Raw genomic sequence first — 16,478 nt, 5'->3', positions numbered from 1 at the left:
GAAATCTTGTAATGCCACTGTAGACTTGCAGGGCTTGTTGCAATATTTATAAAGAAAAGATAAACACAAAAAGATCAGTTTGAGATTCATTGAGAAGGAAGAAAGACTGGATTGTTGCTATAGAGAAATCTGCAATCATGCATGAAACTGTGAATTTGATAATGTGTGCAAAATGAATCCACTGAATGGTACAGCAGGTATCCAGACTTTTGTCATATGGACCTAATAATGTTAGGTCAAAAGTAAAATACAAAAAAATCTAAATTCAGTAAAGGTTTTCTTTTTATGTAGATAAGGAATATTGGAATCTGAAACTTAAAAAGTATTCTACATGTTCGCTGTTTTAAAAGAAGAGAATCTAGTTTTAAAATTCTTTTGAGTTTGATTGAGCAAATTTACTTTAGTTATTAAAACAGGATTTGGGTCACGTGCTTTCAAAATGCTTACCTTAAGTATGTAAAATAAATCAACTAAAAGCTGATTTGGGTGCAATAAAGTCACCTTTTTTTTAGATATATATTTATTGTTTTCAACAAATTATTATCAAGAAAGCAGCAGGACAGTTATTAGGACATATTTACAATGTTGATCAGTCTGCACAAAGTCACCTTTTTGGTAAAAATCTCTGGATAGATTATGTTCCACTTATTATAAAAGCATGGTTATTTAAACTCAAATGTGTATCATACATAACATTTTCCATTGCAAGAAAGTTATGTTAGTAATTATTCTACCCTGATTAAAAATCAAACCTCTCCATCAGCATCAACCACCTGTGCTAGACAGGATAAAGTTGTTTCATTCTTGAACTGCAGTTGGGGCCACAAAAAATAAATCCAAGGTTCACGAATGTCTCTTTGATTGGCACTTTGGACACCCCTAGTGTAGGTGATTTAACACAATGCAATAGAAAAGTCTTCAAACCTCATGAACCTGTTTACCTTTTTTCACTTTGAAAACACAAATTTAGTCAACTGCTGTTGTTTTTAAATGTTTCATGCTAATATATTTGACAGAAACAAATTTCAGTGAAACTTGGCAACTGACAGGGAGGATCTGTCAGTCCAAAAATCCACCTTTATGAAAGTGGTACGAAGAAAGTTACTGTTGAAACAAACTCATAAAAATGTCTGTGTGCAGTTTGTCACATGCAAAAATTCTGCGAGCATGTGGAAGAAGGCAGTCAGGTTAGACCAAAAATGAACTTTTCAGGCCCCATACAAAACTGTACATTTGATGAAAACCTAATACAGCACATCAGCCTGAACATGCCATTCTCACCATGAAACATGATGGCCAGAGCATCACATGCTGTAGAGATGCTCTTCTTTAATAGGGCCTGGGAATTTGGTCAGAGTTGGTGGTAAAAAGGGAACAGAACAAAAACAGGATAAAATCCTGTCAGATGCTTCAAATGTATTGAGACTGGGTTTGTGGTTCACTTTCCAGGAGGAAAATAACCCTAAACATGCATCCAGAGAGACCAAGGAATGCCTTAGATATATTCATATTTACATATCCGTCCGTTGGAATGGCCAAGTCAAAGTTCAAACTTAGATCCTCTTAAGAATTTGTGGCAAGGCTGAAAAAATTATGGTCACAGACTGCCCCAATTAAATTGTCGTGAACCTGAGTTATTTACCCTTAAATTTAAGTTTATGGCTGCACCATGGCAAAATATGAAAAATTCCAGCGGAAGTGAATACTTTTATTCAGCATTGAAGAGGTACAATCCCTGCCATGTAGCCTGCGAACAGGCAAATGAAAGGAATGCTTGTGGCTGTGTACGCTGCATGAGTTTTTCGACTCAGTGCCAGAGGTTGCGTGGGTGTTTGTGGGAGCTTTCATGACAAGTGGAAGCGGAAACGTTGATATTTGATTCTCCAGCCAATCAGAGAGTTGGATTCAACGTGTGGGTCTGGTCTGACAATACAGCTGGACTACAGTATATATTGACCTCGACTTTGGGGACAGAAACAGAACAAGACATCGGAAGAAAAGCAACCGATAAAATAATATCAGCTTGACTACAGAGAGAACCAAATCTACAAGACACCATGAAGACTCTGACTCTACTCTCCATCTGTGCTCTTCTGTCGGTGTGCTGGTCAATGGGAGGTAAGAAGAAAACCTTTGCATCAAATGTTGTTGATCTCAGTGGTGTATGTGTGTGTGTGAGTGGACAATGTAAATGACTTACAATGGTTTGACATTTTGTTTTGTCCTGTTCAGCAGTAGAACCCGAGGTCGTCGTGGATCCTGCTGCTGACACAGCCGCTGATCCAGCAGCGGATGCTCCCGCTTCATCATCCTCTTCCTCATCTGAGTCTGATTCGGCTTCATCCTCTGCCTCCGACTCCTCAGCCTCTGATTCAACATCAGATTCCTCCTCCTCCTCTGAGTCCTCCGAGTCTTCCGAGTCCTCCTCCGCCGAATCCTCAGAGTCTTCCTCCTCTGAGTCGAACTCCTCAGCCTCTGACTCTGCTGCTTCTTCATCTTCCTCCTCTTCATCCTCCTCAGAGTCAGCCGGTGCTGAAGGTAATCATTTGTGGTTTTGTTGAATTGAGAGTAATTTCTCTGGCTTTAGAAATATAGTTCCATTAGAACTTACAAAAAACAATTCAATATGTTGTTTTCTCATTTGTTCCTCAGAGTCCCATGTGGTTATGAAGAGAGACCTGGCTTCTGTTCTTCTCAGGAGAAGAAGAGCTGCCCAAGGCAATCTCAGCCCCCTGCAGCTGGAAAGGTATAATCAGTCTTATCTTTTCATCTTAACATTTGCAGAAATATTTGCAGTTAATTCAGCTAATTGCTGCTAGATCAACAACGGATGTTACACATGTCTGACTCTGTCTTTCTCCTATTTCTTTCAGCCTTAAAGAGGTGTGTGAGCTGAATGTTGCCTGTGATGACATGGCTGACACTGAAGGCATCGTAGCAGCGTACACCGCCTACTATGGACCCGTCCCTTTCTAACTTAAATGGTCTCTTTCATCTATTTTTGGGCATTTTTTATGCCTTCTGATAGCAATAACATTAAAAACACTCCCTTAAATTCAGACAAAAAGCAGGGGGAAAAAAAAGAACAAAATGGAGAGAGCCGAAGTGTCTTCTGAATTTATAAGCTGCCTGTTATTGCATGCATGGACATCTGCAGCAGTCCTGTATGTTAAGGGTTCCCCTTTTGGCTGAAAAAGGCACATGGAAACACAAGCCTGTGAATTATGTAGAAGCCCATCCAAGTGTAAATGATTATTTTGTCCTACAGAGTTATTCAATGAATGGTGCTACAATTTGAAATGTATTCTGTGTTCATGTTTTTTTGTTTGTTTCTTTCTTTCTTTCTTTGTATATGGTGCTTTATCTTTTACTTAATTACCAGTTCTAATGAGTAGTGGATGTAGGAATAAGTTGATTTTGTTTGTGTGCAATAGGTGTATAAACACACATCTGCAGTCTGTAATAACCAAACTGCCTCTTGGTTTGAAAAATAAATTATTTTATTTTTTTTTTCAAATTGTTGTCTTGTCCTAATTGAGATGTGGAAAATAATAGCATTCTTGTCCTCATTCTTGCTTGTGCTCACAACAGTATTTACATGCAGGTCTTGGGGTTGTAATTAACATCTACTAGCTAATGCATGGCACACATTTTACGCTCTTAGGTTACAATTTAGTTTTCAGGACTTTGCTTTTAACAGCTGGGAATGACCCGAGAGGGAAAGTTACCACTGAAACACCAGCATGAAAACCTGTTTAAAGAAAACATGACATACATAATGCATCTGAATACAGATGATGCATTAAAATCACGTTTAAAGTTGACACTTTGGGTAGTGTTAAAAATGTTGCATTATTAAACTAAAACTTTTGGTAAACAACTGCATGAGAAGTCCTTTCAAAAGCTGTAGTTGTCCTCAAATACCTTGTGGTTGGCTTGTATTCACCATTAGATGGCAGCGTCTTCAGTCCGAACCTTGGCATAATAACTATTTGAACTTTTTGAATGCAAGTGAATGTTGACAGGATGAAAAAATGTATCTTGTATCTCATATAATATATCTTTTATGCACCAGGGAATGTTGGCAACTGGCTTGCATTTATATTCACCCTTTTTCATCTCCTGAGTGAACTAATGAATGCAGGTGTTCTGTGAAGGTCTGCTGTTTATTAGAGAGCATTAGCAAACAACATCATGAACACACTAGACAGGACAAGGACACAATTCTAGCTAACTTTACAGTGAGATTCATTTATGAACCAAGATCCTTTGAACATGTTTGGACGATAGTGTTTGTCACACCACATGAAATATGGTGATGGCAGCATTATCCTTTGAGAATGATTTCCTTCTTCTCATGTAAAGAAGCTAGAAAAATGAATGGAGAGTTAGACTGGGAGAAAACCTATTGCAAAAGACTCGAGTTTGAGTAGATGTTTGTTTTCTAGCGTGGCGATGATTCTGATTATACAGAATCATCGATGGAATGGCTGAGATGAAAGCATAAAACCCAGACCTAAATTCAGCTTCAAATCTGTGACAAGAATAACAAAAATAATGTTTATGGCAGCTACAAGTCCAGCCTGACTGAAAATAAGCAGCTTTGCTGAGAATTGACCAAGGCTGGTGAAAACACATGTAAAAGACTAGAAGTGGTACCTACTGACAGGTGAGTCTGTTAACTTAGGCGAGCTAACACAAACTTATGCTGCACCTTCAAGACTTGGAAAACAAATGTGAACATCATATAGTGTTTTTCTTTACCTTACAGATGAATAAAAGTACTTTGGAATAAATATTGCCACATCTTTGAATCATGCCTTATACCACAAAATATTATATTTTAATAACCCAAAGGGAAATGTTCCAGTTATATTTTCTCAGCCCCATTTTCAAACTTGAATGCAAATACTTTGTTGAAAGTGGTTGATGTGAGAGAACATTTTTCCACTGTGCATGTTGTCCTTCTTCCGACTAAAGTATTCAGCCTTTGTTCTTGGAGGTGATGTTTCTTAGAAATAGGCAGTGTATCTACATTTGTAGATAAAAGTTGGCCATTAGGAAGCACTTTAAGCACTAATTTGCTGACATATTAACAAAAAGTTTAGATAAGCGAGCATATGTCACATTGTGAAGTGTGTGAGTCAGTTCTTTACGATGAGCATGTGCTTTTGTGGTTGTTGTGTCATGCATGGTGCACAATCAATGCTGATATATTGATTGTGTAAGTGGTAGTCTTTGAACATGTCTCTGTCAGGCCAACAGTTTGATTTTCCTCAATACTGACACTTATGTTCCAGAAACACAAAAGATAAAAAGAAAAAAACTTGACAAATGAGGCTGAATATTCATTAACCAGCATTAAAAAGAAACCCTGTCGTCTATCTAAGAGCGCACAAATGGTGAAATAGTAAATGGATAGAAATAAGGATGATGATAGGGTTTGCTGTTTGTTTCTCAGAATGTGTTGAAGAGTTAATTATCTATATTAATTGCCCACACCCACTTTGTTTTGTCATGGAAAAACCTGCAGATAACTGTGATAAGAGGGCAATAAATACAGGGTCAACAATACATAGTGTTCAGGAAATGTTTTAATGATGAACTGATGATTTCAGCAAGACAGTTACTGAACTTCCCCCATCAATCATTTATATAGCGTTATTTTGTGTTTATAAATATTTCATACAATTGTTCAAAATACATGGCTTTAAATTAAATAATAAACATATAAAAAGTGTAATTAGATGTAAAGTCATCCAAACTTAGTTTCTATATTCTTTGAATACAATAATTGTGCATTGTTAGATTGGGTTAATAGAAAATAATCAATCTTTTCAATTGCTAAATTATTAACACCTTACAATGATGTGTAAATGATCTCTGTCTATTGTCTATTCACAGTAAAATAAAAGTATATAAAAACATACAAAAAAACCTAACAGATATGTGAAAAACTTTACACTTCTTTATCTATTTAGTATTTTCCACATGTTTTTGCAGTTTAACACATTGCACAGCCTGCATATAGAAAAAGCTCATGGCACATTTTGGAAATTTCACAATTTAACAGCATGTTATGACAGGTTAGATTTATGTAGCTACTTTGATTATAAATAAAGATTAGCTAAGTGTGCAATTCCAGGTGTGGAAAAAGATGTCTAAAGCCTCTTCCCTTTAAACACAAAGCAAGGGCATGCTGGAATTATTGTTGTAGTTATTCTTGCTCTTATAGGACCTGTTTTGCATGGAACCTTTCTGAAAAAGAATTACAGACGTCAAGTAAAGCGTCAGTGACAGGGGTGCATAAGTTGATGTAATATTATTTGCAACGGCTAACGGTTTCTTCAAAAAAAATTAGAAATCCCCTTTGGCACTGACTTCTCCCTGACATCAGCCCAGGAAACCTCTGATTCTGCAAAATGACATTGATCAGATCTGTGTCTCGTAAGACACATCGTGTTGTATGTTTTCATACAACCGAACTTCAAAAACGTAAAAGTGAAATCAGTCGGGTAAAAGTTATAACCGGAGTAGCATACTGACTGACATGGGATGCATTGCATCTGCAATCCGTCTAATAAAACAAAAGTGGAATCCTAATGAATTCACTACTTCGATGAACCACAACCATCAACACTTCACAGTGTTTATTGTTTTTCTTATTATTTTTCACTTATATGTATATAAATATTTTTATTTCTGTTTGTTCATGTGCAATGACCACTGTTCCTCTACAAATCATACAAACAAAATCACATACAAAATAAATATTACATCTCAAAGTTTTGCTACTTTTAAAATATTTAGTTCTATCTTTATCTCATCTTCTACTTCTTTCTCTACAGCCATCACTAGATTATCGTACACTGCTTTGTGTATTTCTGTGTTCTGCTCTACAGATTCTTGTACTTCATGTTCCTGATCATCATTTGAAACTTGGCAGCATTTGCAGCAGCAGCAGCATTTGGCTGTGAATGCTACAACCACTTTATCCCAGGGATCCAGGGAGTGGGCCCAGAGAGGGAGGAAGTCCCAGGATCGCAATCTCGCAGGCAGACATCCAGGTTTCCTTTTCTGCAGCACGTTGATCACCACCACGATGATCAACAGGACAACTAAAGGTACACCCACACCCACAAGGACCTGCCAACCGGCCAGCGACAGGCTGAATACTAAGAGGGGTAACACGAAGAAACAGAGGATGATGTACACTGCAGCAAACCAGCGGTAGCTGGCGGTGATGTTTCCAAGACTTTTAGCCATCCGGATGGGGACACGAGTGAAGGGAATTGGATACCACAAAATGATTCCAGAGATGTTGAACAGGAAGTGGACAAGGGCAATCTAGACAAATAATTGAAACATTTTATTCATTTAATTTATTTTACTTACAAATAAAAAAGCTACATTCTTTCTAGGCACATTCAGGTTATATCTGCCTGATGGAATGGTCCCTTACATCCAGTGATTTCTGTATTTTACAGCCATCAATTGTTAAAGCAGTAATTCCAATTAGTTCATTTGTGTGAGGCAAATATGAAATGTCTGTTTTTATAACATTTTGTAATATAGAAAATCAATAAATTTCTTCTTTTGTCATCCTCTTTTGAAATTTTTATTTGACTTAAGTGTTTTTCATATTAATTCAATTAGATTTATAAAATAAATCAGTCAAATGGTATTAGCTAAATTTTTTAAAATGACTATATCTCCAGAAAAAGAAGAAACAGTTGTGTTCAACGCTACACCAAGCAAGTAAAAAATATATACAGTATAATAAAAGTGTGTCACATAGTGACCATTACCAGTTATTTTGTGGCTGGTTTACTGACCTGTAGAGCATTCGCCAGTCTGTCTCCAGGGCTAGCCATGGCTGCCAGAATGGCTGTGGTGGTGGTGCCAATGTTTGACCCCAAAGACAGTGGATATGCCCTCTCTATGCTGATGACACCAATACCTATTTCACCAATAATTATCAATTAATTAGAATCAAACAAATTTTTAAATACCACTTCTAATGTCCACTTATTTTATACATTGAATGTTCTCACCAACAAGAGGAGTGATGGCTGATGTGAACACTGAACTGCTCTGCACAATGAAAGTCATTCCAGCTCCGACTACGATGGCGATGTAACCGGTTACCCAGCCAAACGGAAATGGGAAATCTGTGCACACATACACATGCATGCATGTGCATATCTTAATACTTTTTGCCAACTTATTCATGTTATTCAGCTGACTGGATCTCCAGAGTGTGAAGTTGCTCACCGGTGTTGAGGATTTTCTTGATGACTGAAGCCACTTGTCCCTTCAGCATGGAGTTAAGCAACTTCACAATGCAGACCAGACAGGAACAGAGAACCAGCAGAGAGAGAGCCAGCAGGATGAGACCCACAGCCAGATCAGACAGGTTCACATTCACAAAGAGGTGATTACCTGCAAAAACACACACATAACATGAAGGTGATGGTGTTGAGAATTTACATCATCATGTACATCATTCTGCTCTCAGAATGATGTACATTTGTGATGATGCATCAAAGACACCTTTTAAATTGCTTATAACAAAAGTACTCAATCAATCACCTGGCAGTAGTTGAATGCATTGAAACATTATAAGTTGTAAAGATGTAAAGATCATGACAAGATTTAAACTTCATACTGGGGAGGAAATGGCATTTAGGGGATTTTGAGCAAGGTAGAAACTGGTGACCTACTGGGATTTCCATACACAGCCATCATCAGCTTTCACCAGCTCAGTAAAATTGAATATAGCATACTGTAAAAACATAATCTAATTTTCGATGACACCATTTTATTGTATTGAAATCTATATTTTATTTTTATCTATGTTGAGTATGTTATCTGTTAACAATGTCATGCTGCCCAATAATTGCCCAATACTGGGATTAATAAAGAACATCTTATCTTATCTTATGCAGTAAATGAACATGAGAAGGATGCAGCAGCTGTAATGTTATATTACTGGTCATTGCTGATGTGTACTGTTGTTTTTTTACTCTAAATAGGCTCCAGTTTTCTCATTTTAGGCAAATACTGCACAGTATGTTATAGTCAGGTGCCAAAAGTGGAGATAAAAACAAGAAAAGGCAGTCAAAAAAAAAATACTTGAGGGAACTTCAGAGAGTTTAGAAAACTATTGATCAAGACCAGTTTAAAAGATTACAGGAATGTTTGACTTAGCTGGAGATCAGGGGTCAGAAGGCACACAAAAATGATGGTTAGGTATATTTTCATGTTTCAATGTCATGGTTTGGTAAGTTTTTGGTAAAACTCATTTAAGAAAAACAAATAAGAATACATTTTAAAAAAATCTTGTCAATTTCTCAAATTAATTATATCTTATTAGTAGAAGGTATAAAACTGAATAAAGTTTTGGTTGGATTTTTTAAAATGGATAAAGCAGTATAAACATTGGCTCCGTGGTAGAGAAGGTGGAGGTTCCCAGTTCGACTCCCGTGCCTTGCCTATCCCATTTGGCAGTAAGCATCTGCCAAGTCTGTGTGCACGCAGCTGTGGTGTGGCAACACCATGAAGGGAGATGCCCAAAAATAACAATAACAAAGTAGTAAAAGCAGGCATAACCAATGTCTGGACAAAAGATATTTGTGCAGCCCTCTTTTCTCAGATATCTACAATTTAAATGTTGTGCAAACAATTGAATTCAAGTGGTACCTAATTGATAAAGAGATGCAGTCTATCTGCACTGCAGTCTCAGTAGAAGCACAGTGAATGGCTCAAAGGTTTATTATACATCTGGTTGTATAATGTGGTTGTGATGTGACAAAATGTAAAAAGTTTCAAGATTCATGAGTATCAATGCCTTCATTATATTACTAACTACACCATACATTTTGTGATTTTTTTTTCAAATGAGTGTGAAAGAAGAAAAATTTCTTTGTCTTACATTTCTTTATGTTGGACAGTACAGACACGTTTTTCACTATTACAGTATAGTTGCCCTCAACCCAGCAGAGAGTTGGAAAGGTGCAGTTCTGTATACCAGGAACTGTGAAGTTCTGCAAGACCTAAAACACAAACACAGTTAGACAGTAATTAACTTTCATCGTGAGATTGTAAATTTGTAGCAAATTTGACACAGCTCATTGTGTGTCTTACAGTTTCGTTTGCAGTTTGGCACCATATCCTGATCATGCTTTTATTCCTGGCATCTGAGTCTCCAGTGGCAAGTCCATCTAAGACAGATTGATCCAGCTGAATCAGAAGAAAAGAAGCAAGCAGTTCAAAGATAAAAGCACTTTACAACTGTCTCTTATCATCCAGATAAAGATGGGAACATGACAACAACATCACAGGGACTACCAGCCTTAAACTGCAGATTATGGAGTATTATTGGGTATTATTAAGTATCTTCCTCGAAATGTATCTCACTGTGACATTTTTGTATTTCAAAAAGAGGGCACTGTTTAAAGGAAATATGAATAAAAACACAGATAAACAATAGCAGAAGAGCCATCCAAATGCAATGCTGATCTCCAACACTTATCTTCTGACGACTTACACAAGGAGAAACGCATCTTAGGCCTAATAATTAAGATAACATTCATGGCATGTCACCTGTATGATGGCCTCTGTGAGGACATCAGTGATAACGTTCAACAGGTCTGGCGCCTCTCCGCTCTCGATCTGAAAGGAGTTGACGATGAGCTCGGTCACACGGTACAAATAACCGCTGGCCACTTCCAGAGGCAGCAGCACCAGAACAGAGAGCCAGTTAAAGAAGTCGTGCACGGTAGCCCCCGCAAAAGCCCTAAGTGCATGGACAGAAGAAATATTAGACTTCAACATTATAGCCTTCAAACAATACAACTGAAATTATTATAATAGCTCAGCATGGACATTTGTATCAGTTATATATGTATTTGATTATTTTTGTTGCTAATAAGACATTTGATCAAGTAGAGGTTTGAGTTTTCCATATGTACTGATTCGTTGTTCTTCAACTGAGGTTAAAAATGATGAAAATTCCTAACTAATGCAGCTTATCTTGCACTTATACAGCTTTTCACCATACAAGCACAAACATGTAAAAATCTAGTAGATTCACAGGTCCAACAAGACTTGCAGCTGTACTTACAGCGAGAGCAAGGCAATAAGATTTTTCCCACATCATAATTATGCACCACTCTGACTTGACCTATGAAATACTTACAACATTTTTGTGGTTGTATTGTGACTAACAGTTCAGTGGGGTTTGTACACTTCTGCAAGGCACTGTATGCATTCTCTGTTATCCAATTTGCTATTTATATTTGAAAAAAGCTCTTCCTCACTGTGACCCTTACATGTTTTGTGACTGCTAAAGAAAAAAAAAATCAAACATCCCCGTGGTTAGCTAAGTCTAAAGTGTTTGCTATTTTTTTCAATAGTTACATCCCTCTGTATAAAAGAAAAACAGTCAAAGTATTACCTGCGAAACGTATTGCGGTCAGCAGCCTGCGTCATGGCGACCAGGGTGTTTGTAACAGAAGTGCCGATGTTGGTGCCCATGATGATGGGAACAGCCACCTGGACTGTGAGTACTGTCAGAGAACACAGATCCAGATCAAACCGTACCATCATCTATCCATGTGTTCTTTTAACCCCTCAGCTATGTGCTGCGGTTGTTTAAAGAGGTTCATACTCACTGCCTGAGGAGACCATGCTGACAACTATAGAGGAGGAGGTGGATGAGCTTTGGACAAGCAGGGTGACAAGAACGCCAATGACCAAACCAGCCAGAGGGTTAGACAAAATGGAGTTCTCCTGAAAGATATCGCCTGCTGCTCTGCCTGGACAAGATGAACAAGGGACCATCTCATACCTATTTTATAACTGTGCTAAATACAAATGGATGCTGGTCTGTCATTTTGATGTGAAGAAATTATTAGAAAAACAGAATTTATGACTGAATTACATTTATTGTACAACAAAGACCTTTTTTGCACTACTTTTTGCAAGTTCCAAGTTAAAAAAATGCATTTACCTCCAACCAGCTGGAAGGCTGAGCTGAGGATGTCGAGGGAGCAGATGAACACGTAAAGGAGGCCAAGCAGGATGATGAACTTCATCACTGAAACCAGCACTCTCAGCACTTTACCCTTGGTATCCAGCTCTGAAACAAATGAATATATGGGCAAAGTCGTGAAAAGTGACAGAATAATCTGGTTAAACACTCTTTTTTTCTGGTGTTAGAAAAAAAATCAATATTTTATTTCAGTTTTAATGACTATGCACAAAATTGGCAACAGAAATGTTGATGACAGACACAATCTTGACGGTGCCTTTATCTTAACTTTAGCATCCCATCAGCAATATTTTTGGCTCCCACTCAGCAGTTTTTCCCATTATTACCATGATAATATAATTTATTACACCCATGCTTTCAGAAAGAATTAGGTCAAAGATCAATTTATTGCTCTCTAAGTGTTAGTGTAAAAATGTCTGTACTTTCTGCTCCTTTTGTATTATAATTCTTTTGTCTTCAGTGCCATTTGACTGCTGAGTCTTAATTTCTTGGAATTGATTATCTAATAGTTAATGACTCTGTATGGTGTTGTTTAATGCACATAGAAATAGATTATTCTATGTGTTCAAGGTTGGTATATTAAGCAGCTGAAACTAGAACAACTTGTTGGACTTTGTTCACCACAAGTTCGATTGAAAGATTTCCCCAATCAACACCTAATGTCTGCTAGTAGTTTATAAGGTGTTTCAAATATTAATAAAGTGAGTCAGGTACTGACATAAATGATAAAAAAGGTCAAGAGAATTGAAGCCTATTAATAGAAAATATAATCGAGAATGTATTTTGAGCTTGTGATATTGGCGATGTACTATTTCCATATGCATGACAGTGCCAAGTTTGTCTGTTCAAACAATTATTAACACCACGGGTCGTCTATCACTCATCCTGTTCAGGAAGGAGATGGGTTCTGATTAGATTAGTGACTTTACTTCAATATAGTTTTAGTTAAGTAAAATTAAGAACTATCCATCCAAGAAATTAGAGTAAAAAGTATTTGGAAAAAAGGCTACATGAGTACTGAGTAGCTCATCAGAACATCCGATTTTATATTTAAACATAATTTATAAAGTTATGTGCAAAGTTTGGTAATTTAAAGATTAAAATAAAAAAAAATCAATCCAAATAAATAACATAATTACAAAATAGAAAATTATGGCAGAAGAAATACTTTTCCAAGAATTGTAGCTTCAATGTAAAATGTAATTAACTAATACAGCAGGTATTAGAATAATACTTCCACTGATAATATTATATATATTTATAATAGTATATTTTTTTTCACTTTTATATGTCTCAGGAGGCTCAGCAGGTAGGAACTAACATCAGAACAACAAAAGCTGCGTTCAAACAACAATTCTCACTTGAACATGAACTCCAGCTTTGTGTCTGAATCTGGTGCAGTTTTTTTTGGTTAGTTCTCTTTTGAGTGAAGTTACTCGTAAGATGATCTATACTTCAACTGAGAAAAAGTAATTAGCTACCTCTGGTTCTGGTTTTCAATTATAAACTTGTTTTGGTCCTATATTTATTAAAAGCAAAGAACCTTGTGAAGATACTGACTGAAGCTGCTAATAAGAAAGACTCTGCACCATCAATTAAACAATTTACTGACACTGGCTGAGAGATGCCACTCAGATACTCAAAGAGGCACAAGTCATCACCCCAAAAGTAACACAAAAAGCCATATTACAGTTTGAAAATGCACAATGACATAATGAATGACACAATTTTTGTCCTGCAATCTGATGAATCTAAAACTGAAGTCTTTGGCTATAATGATCATTGTTATAATTGGACGAACAGAACAGGGAGTTTGGAACTCTGCAAATTTCATCCTAGCTGTGAAGAACAGAGGTGGAAGCACCATGTCAGTGAAATTCAGTTATTTCACTGAGTTGTTTTTGTTACTGCATAATGTTTATTTGTGTGTGGCCGGCTTTCCCAGCCAAGGCACTGGTGATGGAAATTAGCCCAGTCTACCATCTGACATATTTACATTGTGTTCATTAATATGTATTGTCTTTTTACAAATAAGTAAAATAAAATACAAACGTTGTTTGGGTGTTTTAGTGCAGGAGGAACTGGTGATCATCAAGCATCATGAGGAAAAAACAACATGTGGAAATATTGAACGAACATTAGAAAACATCATCCGGGAAGTTAAAGTACAAATGGGTCTACAAAACAAACAGTGACTGTAAACCTACAACTAATTTAGCTCAGAAGAAGCCATCTCTTCTTAGCTAAATGAAGCTAAAGGTTTGTTGTGCAAACCTGATTCATTTCCACCAGTTCTGTTGGGAGAAATGGGCCAAAATTCAAGCAAACTATTGTGAGAGGTTTGTGTATGAAAACCAAAAACCAATAGACCCCAATTCATACAGTTTAAAAGGCAATTTTACCAAACATTGAAGACAGGTATGTAAATATGTAACTACATCAATCATCCTTACCTGACCATGGGGTCCCTGTGTCTTTCAGCTCAGGAAGATCCCAAGGGTCCTCTGAGTCCTGCTCCACCAAAGCCAGAGTGGAGTGTGCAGGGCTCGCTTTGACATCTGAAACATGTAAGAGTCCAGATTAAATGAATGAACCATTCTTATCTTTAGAAATCACTGTTTTACATGATTCTATTGATGATTACTGTCATAAAAAATGAAAAATGTAACCTTTAGTTTTCTTTTCATATTTCTCATCTTGGTTGTCTTTAGTGTTGTTCTGTGTGTCAGTTGACTGAAGAAGAAAATAATACACAGATCATGCTTGAGATATATTGCATATGCAAAATTCTGTTTGCTGTAGCTTAATGTTCAAAAAAATATTTTTACCATATGCAGCCAGTGGTATGAAGGTTTTTATGACACATAAACATATTTTCTACCCACAGTATGACATCTGTAGGTAAACTCTGCAGATGTAGCTACCCCTCCAAAACAAAAATAAATTAAAAAACGAAATGGCCCCTCCGACATACAGACACACACAGCTGATCACATGCCATGTTATTGATCTTGTGGTCACATGCTGCGGTTGCAGTAAAATTCCATTCACACAAATAAATGCATAAACAAAAGATTTACCACTGAATAAACTTAGTCTTTATGAATTAATTCTTTGATAACAGATGTCCTCTGTCTCCTATGAATTTTCTGATAAATACATTTATTCCCATTAAGTTTCTCCAAGAATTTAACTTCATTAAATAAATATTTCATTCATTTAATGTAACATTAAATAAATGTTTGATGTGCTCATTATGAGCTTTCCATTGGTAATTTGCCCAAATTTAATCCAATGTCCAGACAACGTTAGTAATATTAGTAATCTAAGATGCCTTATGCATTAGGAACATATTTTGATTCCATATACACCAGCTTAATTTCTAAAATGTTTTTTTTTATTATGTAGATATTGCATGTTTTGTTTCTTGTGCCCTGTTCTTGTGATGGAAGATAAAAATTTTCTCTGCTCACCTGTGGCACGCCGAGGGAATCCATGCTTCTTTGGTGGCAAGTTCACCTGCACTGCACGTTTAGAAATGCTGCCTCTTTACAAATGAGGCATCAGAAGAAGATGTGATGATTGCCCTCACATTCCTCCTGGAACACTATCGTCTATTAGATAATCTGAACACACCTCTTAAACTTTGATTAACCTTACCTGTCACTGGTGTAACATCTCTTCCTGCTCTGTCGCAATCCACTGCTCACATTGTACCCGGCCATAAGCCTGGAGCTGATGTGGTCTTCCTGCACCTCTACACCTGCTGCTGGTAAACTTCAGCTCACCCGAAATGCTTTGCAGATTTTACACCCAGAATCTATAACTGGTTCTTCTTTTGTCCTGTGTGAAGAAGTGACGTTCCGCAGACCTTTTCTGAGAAACCCCTTTTTTTTTCTCATCCATGAATATTCCTTTCTGTCATGTACAGCATTAAAATGCTGGTGGACCCTTTGATTAACTGCGGGAGAGGATTGGGTCCCAAAGGTTTATCCACAACCTCATGGGAATAGCTGGGTTGTGGGAGGGGTACAGGATGTGCCCTGAATCAAAATAGTACAACTTGAGTTTGTGGTCGTGTCAGTGTTCTATTTTTGGAGTGAAAATCTATAATTTTTTTTTTTTTAACAATACATACCCACTGGTCAATACTTCAGACATCAGTTGACCTACAAACCAGTTGATGGAAGCTTAAAGTCAGTTCAGGTCAAGCTAATGTACTGGTCTTTCCATGGATGTTTCGATAGTTGTGAGTGACAGGCTACAATCCCCTTCTATTGCTGTTTTAGTTTCACCACACCTCGTGAATATACACCTCTCTGTTCTAATATACTTTGAGTTCCTTATTTGTTTGGTGCACCATGCTAAAAATGCTTCTTTTTATTTCTCCACATTTCATCGTGTTATTACCACAAATGATATT

General features: G+C 36.9%; 2 protein-coding genes across 3 annotated transcripts; one reads left to right on the top strand and one right to left on the bottom strand.

Annotated features, from left to right (window-relative positions):
• The first annotated feature begins 1,956 nt into the window (after positions 1-1,956).
• Positions 1,957-3,517, top strand: LOC102235078 (osteocalcin 2-like). Of its 2 annotated transcripts, none has more exons than XM_023333418.1 (4): positions 1,957-2,118; positions 2,236-2,538; positions 2,653-2,746; positions 2,874-3,517. In XM_023333418.1, exons 1-4 carry the CDS (start codon positions 2,058-2,060, stop codon positions 2,974-2,976), a joined length of 561 nt encoding a protein of 186 aa, XP_023189186.1. In that variant the 5' UTR covers positions 1,957-2,057; the 3' UTR covers positions 2,977-3,517. The 2 variants fall into 2 exon arrangements, with proteins under 2 accessions (XP_023189186.1, XP_005809128.1); XM_005809071.2 differs by having other exon boundaries at positions 1,958-2,118; positions 2,233-2,538.
• A 2,059-nt stretch (positions 3,518-5,576) lies between these two features.
• LOC102217544 (sodium-dependent phosphate transport protein 2B-like) lies at positions 5,577-15,663 on the bottom strand. The gene is made up of 13 exons (XM_014472517.2): positions 15,529-15,663; positions 14,725-14,788; positions 14,509-14,613; positions 12,014-12,142; positions 11,676-11,819; positions 11,459-11,570; positions 10,606-10,798; positions 10,147-10,242; positions 9,935-10,055; positions 8,275-8,442; positions 8,055-8,171; positions 7,836-7,960; positions 5,577-7,347 (listed from the first exon to the last, which is right to left on the bottom strand). The coding sequence occupies exons 1-13, from the start codon at positions 15,550-15,552 to the stop codon at positions 6,781-6,783; spliced, it is 1,965 nt and encodes a 654-aa protein (XP_014328003.1). The 5' UTR covers positions 15,553-15,663; the 3' UTR covers positions 5,577-6,780.
• Positions 15,664-16,478: the final 815 nt, after the last annotated feature.

Source organism: Xiphophorus maculatus, chromosome 5, assembly GCF_002775205.1.
Source record: "Xiphophorus maculatus strain JP 163 A chromosome 5, X_maculatus-5.0-male, whole genome shotgun sequence".
Classification (NCBI taxonomy): domain Eukaryota; kingdom Metazoa; phylum Chordata; class Actinopteri; order Cyprinodontiformes; family Poeciliidae; genus Xiphophorus; species Xiphophorus maculatus.
Note: the sequence above shows the minus strand (reverse complement) of the source record. Positions and strands in the feature narration are given on the sequence as shown.

Bases quoted from the DNA above. Each gene is read 5' to 3' on its own strand.
- LOC102235078 (XM_005809071.2), top strand. From the start codon at position 2,058: ATGAAGACTCTGACTCTACTCTCCATCTGTGCTCTTCTGTCGGTGTGC. The intron at 2,119-2,232 runs GTAAGAAGAAAA...TGTCCTGTTCAG, and splicing joins GGTGTGCTGGTCAATGGGAG to CAGTAGAACCCGAGGTCGTC. The intron at 2,747-2,873 runs GTATAATCAGTC...TATTTCTTTCAG, and splicing joins AGCCCCCTGCAGCTGGAAAG to CCTTAAAGAGGTGTGTGAGC.
- LOC102217544 (XM_014472517.2), bottom strand. From the start codon at position 15,552: ATGGATTCCCTCGGCGTGCCACAG. The intron at 11,820-12,013 runs GTAAATGCATTT...CATCTTGTCCAG, and splicing joins AGCCTTCCAGCTGGTTGGAG to GCAGAGCAGCAGGCGATATC. The intron at 10,243-10,605 runs GTGACATGCCAT...CTTCTGATTCAG, and splicing joins TCACAGAGGCCATCATACAG to CTGGATCAATCTGTCTTAGA.